The sequence below is a fragment of the Acipenser ruthenus genome, chromosome 6, assembly GCF_902713425.1.
Source record: "Acipenser ruthenus chromosome 6, fAciRut3.2 maternal haplotype, whole genome shotgun sequence".
In the NCBI taxonomy this organism is placed as follows: domain Eukaryota; kingdom Metazoa; phylum Chordata; class Actinopteri; order Acipenseriformes; family Acipenseridae; genus Acipenser; species Acipenser ruthenus.
The window spans coordinates 8659408-8677464 of record NC_081194.1 but is presented as its reverse complement, the minus strand read 5'-3'; the positions used below and the strand labels follow the sequence as shown (position 1 = coordinate 8677464).

At 37.4% G+C, this 18057-nt stretch overlaps 1 protein-coding gene across 11 annotated transcripts in view; it reads left to right on the top strand.

Annotated features, from left to right (window-relative positions):
* klc1b (kinesin light chain 1b) overlaps positions 1-18057 on the top strand; it is a 68771-nt gene that overhangs the window by 37668 nt on the left and 13046 nt on the right. For 8 of the 11 annotated variants that reach the window (XM_059024918.1, XM_059024915.1, XM_059024909.1 and 5 more), the window contains 4 exons: positions 1479-1531; positions 1635-1702; positions 2243-2351; positions 5062-5202. In XM_059024918.1, coding sequence (XP_058880901.1) covers positions 1479-1531; positions 1635-1702; positions 2243-2351; positions 5062-5202 — 371 coding nt within the window. Of the gene's footprint in view, positions 1-1478; positions 1532-1634; positions 1703-2242; positions 2352-5061; positions 5203-12924; positions 17504-18057 lie in introns of those variants that run through there. The other 3 variants (XM_059024920.1, XM_059024919.1, XM_059024910.1) reach the window with 3 other exon arrangements.

The following is an 18057-nucleotide window of genomic DNA, read 5'->3' as shown; positions in this document are numbered from 1 at the left end:
GAATTTATCAAAAGTGTTAAAGTCTAATACAGTATGGTAAAAGTGATTTAAGCATCAAAATTTTCTAAGAGCGAGACATGAAAAAAACATTTAATAAATGCAAAAGTGAAAATGTACAACAGAGAAAATTAGTCATTGCTTTTAGAGCAAGACACACATCAGGCACGTACATGACATGGTAGATTTCATGCATTATAAAGAGAGAATAAGATTAAAAGAACAGTTTGCTAATCTGTATGCACCAATAAATATGAAATGCATACACCTCACTAAGAAATTGAAGAGAAAAGAGAAAAAGGGTTAAATTAACAGCAGTGGAAGAAGTTTTAGAAGTCAATCCAAGACGACCAGAAAACTATTCTGAAATGTATTTTCTTCACATAACACAGGAAACACAAAGTACAACAGGTTTCTGCAAAACCTGGTAAGGTACAATGTAGTCATTCAAAGACTAACTATGCTCCCACTGGGCACGTTAGAGGGATACTTTATTATCTACATTTTCCCAATATACAGAATAATTTATTTCCTGTTTAATATAATGTGTCTTTGATACATTTCTCTATTGTTAGATCATTTTTGCCATGCTACTATACCAGCAAAAATCACTTCTGAAAAGACTTCTCAAAGCTGTGAGGCATATCAGTGTTGCACAGGATTCAGTGCATAGTGCGATCCTAAAATGCTTCCTCACCTCATTTCTGAAAATGCAGTTTATCTGGAATATAGCAAATGGTTATCTATGCAGAAACCACAATAGAGAGTGATAGAGAATGCATATCATAGGATGTTAAACAAGTCAGGGTTTTATTTCTAGGGAAGCAAACGCTAGTAAGATGTTGAACTTTATTTAAAGACCCTTTTGAACAAAGAAGCAAATTAGGTCTCTGAGCACCATAACAGGGTTCACAGCTCTGGCAGGCAGTCAGACTTCAGTGAGGAATCCCCACCAGCAGGTGTGTCCATTTGGGGTTAAAATAGAATCATGGATTTCATAAAAACATGAAATATAAAAAAAATATGTCGGGTACTAAGTAAAAGGTTATTAATGTACCAAATCAAGAAAATGAGATTTTAAATGAAAAGTATTTAGTAACCTTAAGATTCATGTGTATAACGTGAATGCAGGTGGGTTCTTTACCTGGGGAACATCTTTGAAATAAACCTTGGATACTTTTTGGAGGGGTGTAAACCCACATGTCCTGGCTAAATCTCAAAACAGACCAATACAGTTCTGCTCTACTTAAATCCCCCCTGTGGTTACTCAAAGTCCTGAATCTTGGCCACCTCTCCTAAGTCACTACTTGAAACAATAATCCTGTTCTTCTTTACTGCCCTTCACATTGAAATCATTTTGGAGAAAATGGTGCATTTCTGCAATGTCCTTCCAATATGCTTTTAAGACTTGCAAGTTAGAAAGCTGTTTTCTTTTCACATGATTGATCACAGCGCTATAAATACATCTGCTTTGCTTTCAGCTGAAAACAAGCCGATTTGGATGCATGCAGAGGAGAGGGAAGAAATGAGCAAAGTAAGTGAAGAGCTGTGCTTTCATTTCAAACTCGTGATGTTGAATGACCTCCTTGAGGATTCAGCGTGGACATGTTCCTGATTTGCTGTTTGTTTTTGTTCAGGGTAAACACAGAGACAGTGCTCCCTATGCAGAGTATGGTGGCTGGTACAAAGCATGTAAGGTTAATAGGTAAGAACAGCAGATTGCCTTGTTAATATACTTATCTATATGTATATCTTTATGTTAATTGTATGAGTGTCCATCACAACTGTTGCATGCTTTTCACCTCTGGAGACCTGGTTTCACTATGTCCCATCCTTGCCCCTACTGGAGAGCAGTCTTCAGCACAAGACCACCACCCAATTCAGCAACGTCTGCCAGAGGCCCGAGACTGAAACACAGAATCCATGTAAAGCTCTCATGGTGCATGTCTGTATCAAGAGCTCAGAATTCACAAACATAAAACATCTTTAACATGGATTGCAGTTGCAATGAATCCTGTTGCCCTGCAATAAAATTCCCATTGAATTTCAGAAACTGCATTGTGCGGTTTGTTTGTTAACCATAAATGCATGAACTTGATATATCAGTTTGATCCTGTGTCGACAAAAATGTGGTTGAGATTTGAATGCCCCATTGTCTAGAGCCACTGGCTGCACACCACCCACACAAACAGTAATAGTGCCATCCAGAGGTGAAATTAACTGTGAGTCCGCTTCCCTTCCCCAGCCCCACTGTCAACACTACCCTGAGGAACCTGGGAGCGCTGTATCGCCGGCAGGGCAAGCTGGAGGCAGCAGAGACCCTTGAGGAGTGTGCCATGAGATCAAGGAAACAGGTAAACCTCATCCTTTAATCCCTGGGGTTAGATCACACAACCAAGCCTTCTCTTACAAGGGGGGTCAGGCTGATCAAGGATATGTATACATACACACATACATACAAACACCTCAACATGTTTTATAAATAAACAATTACTGTATGTTTTCCATCTATTGGCCTATTCAACACAGTTAGACGCCAGCTAATATTATTGAGTTTCTGGATATCAGTTGAATGGGCCAGCAGAAAAGTCCTACGCTCAGGGCCCTAATTGTAATTTTAATTTATGGTCTACTGATTTATGAAGTCTTCAAAATATGTACATGCTGTGCTGAATTTCTAGGATGCTGATTTCCCTGTTGTGATAGTGTCATGAATAAAGTAGTTCATCATATTTAAACAGTTTTTTTTGGATAGACAAAATACTAAATTTAGGCTTCTGTACATGTGTAGGATAAATACCATGAATACAACTCTCTTGTATATTGCAAGTACAATTAAATGACTACACATTATTCAGAGTTATGCTATTCATTATTGTGGTTTTAGTAATTTTGTAAAAGACTACCATAGGACAGGGTGGTTCATATCGGGTCTTCCATTTTAATATGGACAGTAGATTATACCATAAAGTCGCCACGTTGGCAACTAAGCATTTACAAAAACAGCACAACTTTGGTTCTGTTATAAAGGCTTTCTGGTTAACTGTCAGAGTCTGCACCGCCCTGTTGCTCTCGCAGAGCCAATCATTTCGTGGAAGCAACCTCCTTTTCTTGTTTCCATAGTAACGCCCACCAGCCAGTCAAGTTAGGGTAGAAGACCGGAAATGATCATTCCGAATTCATTCTTTGTTGTCTCAGTTCGGAGGAGTCGGCTTAAGAAACTAAAACACTTTTAAAAGCAAGTAGATTCCCCTCACCCCAACAACAAGAAGGGGCGAAAGCAGTGTTGAGGTGTCTGTGCTGCCTACTAACTAGGCAGCTTTTAAAAAATCCTCTGTGTTGCTGCAGTGCTGCAGCGCTGCAGGCCATTGAGTTTTCTCTGTCGCTCTGTTGATTTTGCTTAGACAGCATGAGAAATAAATATTACAAAATATCTCTTACTTACCCTAAATAAAATGTCAAAGAAACCGAAGCAACGGTCAAATCTATTTGCATTTGGAAAATCTACATCTGGCCAACTCCATGAAAATGAAAATGAGAATGTAACTGAAGATGAGGAGGAGTAGAGTGTTAGTATTTCAGCCAGCTTGTCTATGACAGTAACTGAAGAAAAGTGTTCACTTCCCCGGAATTTTTATATAGTTATCTTCCCTGGCATTTGATTAATATAGTTCTATTTCCTGACATTTTATGTATAAACTTAACTCACTGGTATTTTATGCACACAGAAAATAGCTCCCTGGCATTTAATGTATGTAGCTCCCTGACATTTAATTTATATAGTTCCCTGGCATTTTATGCACAGAATATAGTTCTCTGGAATTGTATGGAGCTAGTTACGGGCACGTCTTTGTATAGTTCCCCTCCCACAATTTAAAGATAATAAAAAAACACCCATTGCATGAAAAAACAGCATGCAAAAGCAATGTGTGTGCAACATACACCTGTCTCCTCATACTGTCCCCGTTTGGAAATGTTGGCCACTCTAAAAGTTCACTTGGCCACCACGTTTTGAAATCTAGTGGCCAAATGGCCACTAGCATACAAAGTGATTTGTACCACCCTGCCATAGGATAGCTAATTAAATAGTTTCAGTGTCTTTTTCTGAAATAGAACATATACATTGATATACATTTTAGTATATCTTCTATTTTGAGTGGAGTTTTCCTTCCTAGTCCAGTATGCAGGTCTACATTATTGAGTTCAAATTAAATTGATAGAGGTGGCTTATCAGTTATGATCAGTTCACCTCATGTTGTTTTTTCTCTTTTTCTGCCTTGCTTGGGATACAGAGCACCACAGTAAGTCCCTTTATTTACCAAGAAAGTATATAAGAGATTGTACATTATTTTTTTTTTTAATCTAATAAAAATGAAGTAAGGACCTTTTGTTTAGCATGTCTAACAGACTGTGACTGTTTTGTAAGAACCCCCTTGGTACCGTAGCAGACTGCATAGCTGTCAGTGGCAGAATAATGATTCTGTTACTGCTGTGCAGAGGAAAAACCCCATGATTCCTTGCGTACATTTGGATAGAGAACATGGGAAAAGTGGGGGTCATGTAGAATATGGAAGTGTAGTTCAAATAGTTGACAGGACCACATTTTACTTATGTTTATTTATTTATTTATTTGGCAGACACCTTTATCCAAAGTGATTTAAAGGTGTTACAGGGCAGTACACAGTTACAATGCAAAAATACAGTATAGTTTTACAGTAAGTGCAAATTACACTACTGAAATGCAACAAGTTAGGATTACAACAATTTATATCAGCAATGACATATTAGTAGTGCAAGGATAGTGCACTAGCTGAGGATCCAGTAATGTGGTGCTGCGGTCAGGCAAGTCCAGTGCTTAGTAGGAGGGGTAGATCCAGAGATCTGCAAGTGCAGTCTAAACAGGGGGTTCTTGAAGAGGTGACAGAAGGCAGTGAGAAACAGAGCAGTCCTGAAGTTTTCCGGTAGCTGGTTCCACCACAGAGGGGCTAGGGATTTTTTTTATTTTTTTTTTAAAGCAACAGAAAGCAGTAGTGAATGTGATTTTGCTGTGTTTGTGCGTGCCAGGGCACCGACCCCATCAACCAGACGAGAGTAGTTGAAATCCTCAAGGATGGAGATGCTCCTGATCGGAGGCGAAGCTGCGTGAAGTACGAGAGCAGCTCGGAGGGAGGCGAGGAAGTGAGTATGGGAGTAGATTGGAACGGGGTGAGTACAAGTCCACTTCATTCAAACAATAAAGGCGTAACAATGGCTGGTGGTGACAGTGCAGTCTTATACAGTGGGACTGGTGTATGGATATTTGACAGCTTGGTGTGACTTTCCGAATGGCATCTTCAGCCCTGCAGTTGCAGTGGATTAGGAGAATTTTAGGCAGCATATTTGTCGGCTGCTTTAAGTAATACAGACACAGTTCACAGAAATTTGGAAGCCTTAAAGTTCTGTAATGTTATGAAATTGTCCTCCAATTGTGTTTTAAATCATGCCTTAGTGTTTGTCAGTCCCTGAAAGTGCTGAAGTTGACCGATCCCAGTACACTAGTCCTTGCTGTATCACCTTCACTGTCATTTAAAGAAAGTTCACATTCTGGAGCTGATTGTATGTCTTGGCATACATTTATTGCCATCGTTGTTGTGTTATTATTTATTTAGAGGCTCGCTTATTTATTTTTTTTGCTTGTAATGATGCCTAATAGCTGTTTTTAGTTTATTTAATGACTGCTAAAACAGAGAACAGAAAGTTTCAACTGTGCATCTTGAAGGACTTCATTACTTTCCTTCAGCTCCTCCTTCTTAGCACACCTAATTATTTCTAATCAGTATTTATTACAACCCCTCCTCTGAACAGCCACACTCAAAGACACATTAATACTAGTGTGAACACAACAAATTGGGAGCAACATGCCTGAGGGAGCAAAATTCCTTCGAACATAACCCTGTTGCATAATGTCTTCCTCTGAAGAAAAAGAATCTTCTGCCATCTGTGTTGCAGTTTAACATCAGGATTACCGCAAGACATATTTAGCAGTCTTGCAGAGAGCTCCAAGCTCACCATAGAACCAATGATAAATATTTCTTATTAGTAATGCGTGATGCTGGTTTGGAGGTAGAAACAAGCTAGTCACACCTCACTGATCCAAAGAGATGTAAAGAGTTTGTTCTTTTTGATCCCATCATTCCTTTAACATGTTCATTCTGCATTGAAGTGTTCCATCCCTTTTGAGGTTAGGCCCAAGGGGACAATAATGTATTGGGAGATGCTCGGGTGAACTTGATAAGTTGTACTGTCATGTGGTATGGTGACGTCATCATGAATAAACCGTCTGACTAAAACTCTTGAAACCTCATATCTAAAGATGTAAATACTGATTCACCTGAATGCCAGATGTGTAATGGATCCATGAGATGCACAGTTTGAATTGTAATCCCCCACCGCACCCCCCACCCCCTTTCCTGGAAAGCATGTGCTGTCTTGCTGGTTGTAATGCTTGCTGAATTCAGGTTTGAAGTTTTAATTTATGCTTCACCATTAATCCTCATTTCTGTATTATTATTATTATTATTTTTTTAATTATTTATTCAAAAAGGTTATTGATATTTTTGTAATACAGTGTCATTTAGTATGCAAAAGTAATTAGTATTTGTACGATTACTTTGAAGAAGTGGACTAATTGATTGTGACTCTGGGCTTCATTTGGTATTTTAGACACTAGAGGTGTCATTTTGAGACATGGGCATTAGTTCTCGCAGAAGCAGAGATGTTCTTTTAAAAAGCCTAATAGGCTGTAATTCTACTGGTGTGGTTAGTAAATCATTTACTAATCAAGCACCCTGTAGCCCACCCGTATTGCTTCAGCAAAACCATACTTGAAAGGGGGTTGATTCCTTGACCCATGAAACTTCAGTACCACAATACTTTGGTAACCTATAATTTCACCGATGGCTTCAAAAAGCATGGAGAGCCTAGGGTGCTATTCATAGAGCATGTGTGAGTCTGTAATTTTAAACCTGGAACTTTTCTGTTGCTGAGATATCCAAGACACCTTTTTAACTTTGTCTTGACTGACTATTGTCATTCATTCTGCTTTACTTTTGTGCGTAAACTTTGCAGACACAGCGCTTTAAATCAAGATGACAGTTCATTGTATACACATGTTAACAGAAAGCAGTTAGTTGTGGTGTGTTATCCCAATAACCCCCAACCTCTACCTTACAGCTCTAGATCACTTTGCTCATCCATTCCTATTTTGAAAACAGTGGTCAGTATCCCATTGCTGAGGTTAGAATCTTGAAATTCACTGTCATAGCTGTATAGTTACAGCTTCAATCTAGTTTTGACTCTGAGTGCTTAACTATTGAATACATAAAGTATCCATTTATCCAGCAGGTAATGTTAGAAGTATTGTAGTGAGTAGTGCTATTGTTTTATTATTATTTTTAAATAGCATTTTATGCACAGATACAAACTCTAATAGCCAATGTTTGGGGGAAATGGAAGGAAAGTCCATCAGAATATACCAGTAATGTATATGGACATGATCATAGCCAGGAAATGTTGTATTTAAAATCATACAGTGCTTTGACATGGTTTATTTGTTCCTTTGTCTAGTTTTTAATGTTTGTTGTAAATATCTAGTACTGTTTTCTTCTTTGTTTTCTGCTTTACTGTCTCATCAGAAACTTGGTTCATCTGTCTGGGGATTCAGACCTGGTCTAGTAAATCTGAAAGTAATGCTATTAGCATTCCTTCTGTGTGCATTCTTCACAGTAATGAGTCTGCATAATTAATAGTTCTAATAAAATCACAGGATGGCTGGAGACAATGTTCCTTGTATACTGCATCGTAAATTCTCATTGAACACATGGCTATGATTTTGGGAAAGCTGCAAGTCTGTCAAAATTGCTCAGGACACAATCTGTTATTGTGTTGCTACACTCATTGGAATCTGGAATGTGTGTCACTGTGTCTGTTCAGTGCGTTTTAATCATTGCAGGATCTGGTGCAGTTCTTTGAGCTTTTTTTTTGTATTTAAAAATGATTTATTGAAGGAAGCTGCTCTTTTTTGATCACTGTATGAAAGCCAATATTTAGGGTTGACTGGAGTGACTCTGTATAACAGCAGACGTGTGCTGTTTGATTGGCTTTTACATCTGCAGGCTGCCTAGCTGCAGCCAATCAGATGCTTAGAAGGGTGGGATGTTAACATGATTTCCATAGAAATCCATTTGGGTCGATTGATGAAATGAGACACAGACTACAGTTTACAAAACGAAGAGTGCATTTTCTTTGCAGTTTCTGTTGTACTAACAAAGCATGAAGTCTGTGTGTTAAGTTCACAAACAGTTTGCATGCATTCTTTTTATCTGTATTAACCTGCGTTATGCGCCAGTCCCCTGCCTTGCTTTTTTTGTTTCATTAACCTGTGTGATGATTTGTTTGTTGCCATGACAACCAATCAGCCAATCAAATTTCTTGTCGTCTTCATGTGGATTGTACTCCCTCTCCTTGTTTTCCTTATAGCTAAAAATGTGAATGTTCTTCGAAGCAGACCAAACGAGAAGAACAAACTGAAGTGTATTTGGAGTTGGATTTCTTCAAAAGAGACTCGCACAAGTGTTAGATTTTTACTTTCTCTGCTGCGCTGGGCAGAACTAATGTCAGTAGAGTCATCAGTGCCATTGCCAAGAATGCCTAAAACTCCCTGACAGCAGTAAAGTAATGAATTAAAGCCTGTACATTTCAAAAGAAAATAACAATAAGATTAATGTTACAGAATACGTTCCTTGCTTAATGCATAGCAATGTTTGATGGCTAGTTGGTGCAATGTTTCCCTTTTTAAAAGAAAAAAGAAAAATTAAAACAAATGTATTTGTTCATTGTCAATGGGTCTTAGTAAAATAAGCAGTCAATGGACTTGCTAGCTGAATTAGGAACATTATAGAGTGTGCTGCATTTACATTTTGTTTATCAGAATGCAAGCCAAATTGCTATTCACCTATGTTGCAGAATTACTTACAAAACTACATCATTAAAACCAAGAAACAATTTAAAGACATTATCTGATGGTCCTGCTAATGCCACAATAGCAGCTAGATAGAAGTAAAACAGTTTTACATTAAATACTGCAGTCCTTGTAGAGATACTGGAAGGTTAAAAGGCATATTAAATATATTTATAACACTCATGGATATTTTTGTGTAATGTCATGAAAGGGATTGTTTTTGTTTTTTGTTTTTTACATGAAACTCATCATTTTATTGCTTAAAATACTGTGCATCTTTTAAAACAAGCTCTATTTACAAAACAATGACACACAAAAAACTACTATTTTAAGATGAACGTAAACTTTCATCTAAATTGAATTGCATTAGATTAGGATATTTTAATAGCGGAATTTCAAAAAGACATTACAAAACAGCATATATGAGGTATGCACTTCTCACAGCCAGCTCACAAGTCGTACTGCCTTATAAAAAGTGATAGATTGCAGTACAGTGCACTGAAATGATTTGAGTAACTGCAGTACATTCTTAATGATAGCTTATTCGTTTCCCTGCCCAAGAGAGAAATATTCTGGATTGCTACCATTTTTTGTGATTACTTGTATCCGGCTCTGCAAAGGAACAAAAATGTGCAAGTCTTTACAAATTGAATGTTCACACCAGTACTAATTTTTCATTGGATATTTTTTTTTTTTTTTTTTTTTTTTTACTTCCTGTTGGTTAAATTCTCTTGGGTTCACTTCAGCTTAGTGCTCCTTTGAAAGCTTTGCTGGCTCCTTACAAAAATCTAAATCAGTGTATAGTTTATTAATTTAATAAATAATTATGCATTAAGATTATTGCTCTTGTCAGGGAAGCGGAGTGATTTGCTTGTTATATTCTAGAAGCACTATACAAGCTGTGGCGGAGGTAACTAATTAACGGTTTGCTCATTAGCGTGATTAACATAGAAGCCACAGCAGCTACCGGGGCTCTGCTTCCCTGACACTGTGTGGCTCTTTCCCATGGTGAACATTGCATATTAATGCTCATTTGTTTTACTGTCAAGCCTGCGGTTAGTGCTGACCAGGAGTGTGCATTAGGAGGCACTGATCACACACAAGCCTGCCTTTTGCAGGATTTCCAACATGGAATGTAATCTAAAAGTAATGAAATCTCAAAACGTCACCCATTCTGCTACACGAATACAGAGCTGCACTGCAGACGTTTGGAAGCACGTTTAAAAGTGTGTGTGCCGCTGGATTTTCCAAGTGTAAGGGGAAAGCGAATGCAGAACATTGTTATTACAGCATTGCATTGAAAGGAAAGTTTCGTTTGTCATTTTAGTGTACCCTTATCTAGCAACTTTTGAGGTCTCAAACTGTCCTTTTGTAAGGTGAAGCAAAGACTTTAAAGGAGCTGCATATATTGTCAATGCTGAAGGGACCATGTGGCAGAGTCAACAGATCTGTCCTCCCAGAAACCAGCCATAGCTGCATAGCAAGATACATTCACGACTACTGATCTGTACTTGAGACGAGTGCTGTTCGGATCTGATCCTGTCGACGGTGTTTCAAGAGTGATCGATAGCATGTCAATCAGCCGTATGACTTGGGTTTCCTCAGTGGTATTTCTTTTTTCCGTTTCTATACCAAACGCATTAACTAGAGCTTTATCATTTCCACTAATCTGGTTAGGATGCTGATCATCCAACATAACAACTTGAGAAAGCTATTTCTAGTCATTCATCTAACTGACGGTTATAGACAGTCCAAATCTGCAGGAAAATATGCAAATATGCATTTTCAGTAGATATCTAGGAAGTGTTCTGTGGAGCATCTTGTGCGTTTTAGTATTACTAATAATGGCTTATAAAAATGTAAGTCAAGTAAACCGAATCATATCAAACAATTTATGGTTACGTACTTCTTTAATATATCCAGTTATAGATTTCAGGTCACTTTAGCAGTGTGTTTATGATGATGCGATTTCCGAGGAATTCCATTATCCACACATTTTGACTGCCTCTACTGACAGCACAATTTGAAAAGTATAGATCTGTTGGTTCTTTATTTGAATTGGGTTTTGTTTTTTATAGACTTTCCCAGCTAATAATGATAAAGGCTGTTCATAGTAACCTTCTCACTGCCCAGCTAGAGAGAATGCTACCTCCGTAAACATACCAAATTATACTGTACGAAGGAGGGTTTCCAACATGTGTTTTAAACATCAAGTCATTGCAATTCCCTTGCAGCTCTGTATTGCAAACCCACCTCCATTTAACTTGGGTTCTGAACGGGACCTTTGCGTGACCAGAAAGAGGCTATGCCATTTATAGAGACCACAATTTGTCTCCTATTTTTAATAGTATTTGAAATACCCTTCATCATTACTACATTAGGAAAGACATTATAATTCAAACTCTCTTCAAACTCAACACTGAAAAGGTTGCATTTTAAAAGCCACGGTACCCTTTTTTTCTCGGTTCACATAATCATATTGTCAAGGTAAAGCAAAGGAAGCTAAAAATATATATCACACTCCGAGGGCTTGGTAGCCCACACAGTATTGTACCTAAAGAATAGCATCCATTAACTCGCCCAATCCAAAGCACAAGATTGGACCTTAACTCGCGTCACTTTTGCAGCTACACACACAATCCAGATACATCTCTCATACTAAACATTTATAAATATATTTACTATCACCAATATTGAAGCAACAAAATCCCAAAACTGGCATGCATTCTGAGAGGAACAACATTAGATAATAATATAACAATTGCACAGAGGCTCGTTTGATACCCAGAGACATCTCAAAGTGATATAGTATTTTGACATTAGTGAATCAACCTTCTCCTATAGGTCTGCTTAGTGAATGTAACACAAGTCTGGTGCTGTTAATACCTCAAACAGTTAAATGAAATAATCTGTCTAAATATCTGCCAGGTCTTATACTAGACACAAAAGACACATTTTAGGATATATGTTTCTCCAACAACCAATGCGATTGTGGACCAGTATTTTGTGTTTTGTTGTAGAGTACCGCAAAAACCGTGAACTGTTCCCTGGAGGCTGTTTTGCTTCCCATTTTCTATCTCTTATCTGAGGACTAGGGACTATGTATAATAATGGATAGACATGTATCTTGCTATGCGTGATGGTGCTGGAGGACATGAGAGAATGAGAGATGCACAAAGCAATAGGGAAATGCCACATTTGTTCAGATCAATTTTTCATTCTTAATCATTTTCTTTTTTTTCAACATCTCTGAAAGTACAGCACTATTGATCAGCCGTCTCCTCAGTGTTGATCTGAAGGTATTGGATTTCTTTGTTAGGGTCAGGACTGGAGGGCTTCAACATACAGGAAACGGCTGCTCTATATTTTTGTTCTTATTGAGGAAGGCCGTATTGTTTTCACGGTTATCACAGACATCACAATTTCTGTGAAATGTATCCATTGACGTGTAATATGTACTGTAGTTCCCTGGAAAATTCTCATTTCTGAAAGAATTGTGTAAATATGCATTTTTTTTATCACTTAAAAATAAGCACAGCAAACGCCAGGCAGCCGGTTTAGTTTGCTTCCGGTAAATGGTTGAACACACTTCATGGAGATGCACGATTTCTGCTAAAGATCTCTCAGTACAAGTAGGGGACTTTTGATGTGTCTTGAAAAATATCTTGAAATACCTATTTTTAGGCTGTGAAATAATTCATTTTGTACCGTGAAAAAAATACAGACCTACTTATGAGGGAACAGAATGTTTTAGAAATGAAAAGTTACACAATGATAGAGAGCAGTGACATTACTGAGCTGATAACTGGGCAAGCAACTGGAACTACACCTTTTTAAGCTGTCATTGATCACCAGTGATGAATTCTCGTATGTCTTCTGCTGTATCTTAATCTTATGTGGTTTGTGTTTTTGTTTTTTCTCTGCATTAGGCTTAAGCCATGAAGATTTTCCTTCACCCCTCTTCCCCAAACCCAACCTCCCCAAACAAATAGCAAATCAAAAGGATGTCTATGTTGTTCCTTCTGGCTTTTTCCTCCCAAAAACGACTCTTCCTCCTCTACCATTCCTGCTGTCTTCGTCAAGACCACTCTCCACTGCTACTTCAGTACCTGAAAGAGAAAAAAGGGACATCTCTCTCTCTCTCTCTCTCTCTCTCTCTCTCTCTCTCTCTCTCTCTCTCTCCTCTTCTCTCCTCTCCTCTCCTGTCCTCTCCTGTCATCTCCTCTCTCTTTCTCCTCTCCTCTTTCTTTCTCCTCTCCTCTTTCTTTCTCCTCTCTCTCCTTTCTCTTTCTCCTCTCTCCTCTCTCTCTCCTCTCTTTTCTCTCTCTCTCCTTTCTTCTCTTTTCTCTCTCTCTATTATCTTTGTGTTATATTTAACATAATCTGTAACATTGTAAGGAGCAAGATAATAAAGCACTGTAGGAAACTGTGGTTGTGAGAAAACAAAAGCTTGTCGCATGTTGGAGGTAGAGGTAGAGGTCTTTGGGGAGCACTTGTGTAAAGTTATTTTCAGTTCACACCGGCTACAGCCAGACTAGACTCATTGCCATGTTCAGCTATAGCCAAATGTTTTGCGTCGCCCTATAGAATTAACACATTCTGCTTCATAAAGTGTAATGAAACCTGCTGAATAATGTTACGTTAACATATTGAATTGCATACCGCTCTGTAGTTTTCCATATATTTAATGAAAAACTGACAAATTAAAAAAAAAAAGTGACATTTCAAAATCTAACATGAAATACTCACCTACAATTGTGGCTTCTGGTAGACTTGCGATATCATTTTGTAGTTTCTTCGATTTACAATTATGTTATCACGATTATGTTCATATCGGGTTTATTTATTATTTATTTTTTTACATTGTCTCAATCCTGAAATTCTAGGTGATGCAAAACTTTTGGCCATCGCTGTACAATAACCCCCTGTCTCTTATCATAATGTTCAAGCCAGCAAAAATCCTGCAAAATACGTTTGCCATGATGTACAAAAAAGAATCATCTGTGTCTGTTTGAAGTGTAACGGCTTGTAAGACCGCGTGCTACGATGCATCACTTGCTGTACTATATAGTTTATTAGAGGCTGCTCTTTTTAAAATCTGGTTTTACTTGTTTTTAATCCTTGTTTGTTTTTGCAGTTGGAGTAAATCTGGCCCTTTTTAAATAATTCAATTCAACTAAATTAAAAAAAGAAGTAAATAAATCCCCAAACCTTAAACTGAAAAGCTTCCTCCTCTGTTTGAGACGATTCCATTGCAATCTGAATACGATTAGCTCTTAGGGTCAGTGTGAGGGCCCGCACTGCAGGTGAACTACTGGCTTCAGCATTTCTTTCTTTCTTTTTTTTTTTTAAGCTTTTGTTTTGTGTGTTTTTGTTTTGTGTTTTCTTTAATTCATTTTTTTTTAATTGAGTGCAACTTTTTGTCTTTTGTCTGTTCTCGATGATGCATACAAATGGACAACCTTTATTATTAATGAACCCAAACAGTTCAGTTGAATGGCATTGTTTACAGCAGGTGTTTTATAACCTGTGATGTGTGTCTAGTAGCTTTTATTATATATACCATTCAAAATGTTCTAGTTTTTCTAAATATAAGTGGTCACCCTATTTGCCTATGGTGTATATTAATATGTTTTTTCCCTTTTATAATACCTGAAGCAGTCAGGAACTAAAGCATGTTTAGAAGTGATGTAGAAATATTTATCTTGCATGCAGTCATTATCATTGTCCACTAGGGGGAGACGCTTCATACATATGACAGTTTTAGAAGCATTAAGCAGGTGTATCTGAAGAAAACACTATTGGTGAGCTTCGACCAAACCCCAGTCACACTCAGGGGTAGACGTACCAAGATGGGCCAGACGCAGCGCAAACATACCGCAGTTTGCATTTCCATTGCGACAATTCGCAAAGTATATATTTTGTCGTATATACAAAGTGAAAATATGTTAATGAAAGCAGCTGCAATACATTTTAAATACAAATCATTGCGCTAAAATAACACTAGTGTGTTTTGGGTACATTACACATTACATTATGTAAAAATATAAATCTGTACAAAAGATCATGGTCCCATACAGATGTTCAGAATGAGCTGGAGGGGTTTGTGACACATGTGTGCCGTGTATTGCTACCAACATGCTGGGAAAAGCAGAAATGTCATAGAAATTTGTTTTCAAGGCTTGTAGGTACACCCTGACTTTAGTGAAAATTAGGTACTTGGGTGTTCGTCTCAAATACATTGAGCACAACTGGCAACGCATGAGAAAAAGCAGACTGGGAAATGCCAGCAACAATTGTGACTGTTTAAAACGTGCTTTCAAAAGTTCTTAACACATTGATGCAATTGTAAGTGTCATAATTGCCTGCAGCGTTAGTACATCTCATTATAATATTTGAGAACCCTAATTTGCACACCATTTTTGCAAATTTATGCAGGAACGCCCATGACTACATATTCGTCTAAAGTTGAACCGCAAAGAAAAACTGCTGCTGCAAAGCATTCCCTGAAAAGTCACGAACAGCATTGCGCTTGTTTAGTACATTTCACCCGAGACTTCCGACTCGTTTGCAACTGATTTGCGACACCCGCAACACTTTAGTACATCTACCCCGAAAAGTATTACTTGCAGCCCTCTTTAATTTCAGTTTAGAACAGGCACTACAGATACATTATTATTATTATTATTATTATTATTATTATTATTATTATTATTATTATTATTATTGGCCTTCATTTTAAAGGGTAAACTAATTGAATGTATGATATGAATATTATTAATTAAGCTGATATGAACATATTGAATTTATACATTTAAATTGGTTATAATTCTGGCGTTGTTTTCACAGATTTACCTGTTTTACCATAATCAGCTGATACATTTTATATTTGTTAAAGACATCCCATAACAGTGTTATTTCTGTGCTCTTCGGAGGCATCTTAAGGTTACTTTGTTATTTCTATTATCAGTTATTGTTTTTATTTGAGGACAGAATAAGCTAGCTTGCTGAGCCTTGCTGATTTTTAACCTTGCTGACCCAGTTTGAACTTTCTGTCATGTGATCCTGTTGCCATGTGACGGATGGACCTCCCCTTTCGTTCACAGCGTGTTCTAATGTGCACGTAGCAGTTTACGTCACACACATTTTCCATCTTTGTACCGTTTCAGTGAGACACTTTTGAGCTGTAATCTGTGTGAACTGAATATGTTGCTAAAAGCAAAGGAAATTGCAAATTATTAAAAATGAAAAATACTAAAACAATCTGCTCTGGCCCAAGAGCTGAGCAAGCAGCTCAGTGTTAAAGGTGTGTTACAGCAGACAGGCAGGCAGCTTCAGTATTCATCATGTTAAACACGGCAGTCTGCGTTCACAAGCCCGACACTCAGTCTGTCATAGTGATGACGTTTTAACTTTATCAAAAACAACCAATGCATTGGAGGGTTGACTGTTTCATATACTCGGTAAACTAAACAGTGGTTTTAGTGCCTTGTGTTTTTTTTTTTAATATTCAAAACTATCTTTCACTTTATAATCATAATAATCACTAAATGATTATTAAACTGTGCCATAATGCCATCTCTGTTCTCTCTTTTTTTTTTACTTTACTTTTAGCATCAGGGAGACCCACCTGCATATCCTATGCAAATTTACAGTATGACTTTTTCTGCACCTTGAGATTTTTTTTTCTGAAAATTATAGTAATGCATCCCACAGAACTGTTTAAAATAGCCTACAGAAACGTCGCATTTACTGTACATAGGAGATGGAAACTGCATTGTCGATAAAGCCTACCCACGAATGCTGCTAAGTTCAAGCTTGCAATGCTGTCAGCTGTATAGATACGGTGATTCCAGTATGTTCTGATGCATGGTAGCCAGAGGTGTAACCGTTACTTATGAAGCCATGCATAATCTTGTGGCATATACTGTTGTTGCAGATTTAATATCATTTTTTGGAATGTAATGAATATAAACCTATTGAGCTGTGAAGATACAAATAAAACAGAACTAAGTTCCCTGGCAGTTTCTTACGTGTTACTGATATACAAGGGTCAGGTGACGATTTTACAATTGTGTAAAAGCCATGTTTTGAAATTTACCCAGCAACTCAAACATTCATCCCGTTTTTGATTTCTATTAATATCTGTTGAGCTGCTTTGCCGGCGCGTTGGGCCAGTATGCTGTAATTAATCAAGGTGCAGGGTTAAACAGTATTTTATGATGAATAGTATTAATAATGACACTGACTTTCTAGAGTAGGCTGTCCCCCCTCCCCCCAACGCTTTTGCGGTTTGGTGCAAGCAGTGGTTAGTGCTTTTTAATAGTGATACCATTTATTAATGCTCTTTAGTGACTAGTCTTTTCTCTGTTAGAGTTTGCAGGAGTTCATGCTGCTGTTATAATATCCTTGTAACCTACAGTTGCTCTTTCTCTTTAAATTGTATCTGGTTGATTTGCAATTAATGTTATTAACTAATTGACCTCTAATTAAAGGAATAAAAGAATGGATTGAGTGTCTTCTGTTTATTCAGTTAAAGGTGTTCATTCAGAAACCTGTAAAACAGCAGGTTTGTGGGTCTGAAGAAACATTGTATGCTATTAATACAGTTTAGTGTAAAACTTGCACTCTGAGGCTTTATTGCACTATAATGTATATTGTGTTAGTTGTCTATACATATTTGGGAGATGTGGGCAACATTGGAAGAAGAAAAATAGAAGTGTGTGTTTATTTTATTTTTGTATTATATATATACTCATGTGTTCATTCATTTAAAATGCCGAGTTCCAGTAAAATTGCTTCTTTTGCGGGTGTTTGAGTTTCATGGGTTATTTTTAGGATTTCTTTTTTTTTGTTTGTTTGTTTTGTAAGCTCCCTGTATGCTTGGTATGTATATAATACCATGTTGAAGTTCAGCAAAATACACATTAGTTTAAAATGCAACGAAGTGCATCACTGTGGGTTACACACAAGACTGCAGTTAACTCATATATTGCAGTTAACTCCTATATTGCAGTTAACTCCTATATTGCAGTTAACTCCTATATTGCAGTTAACTCCTA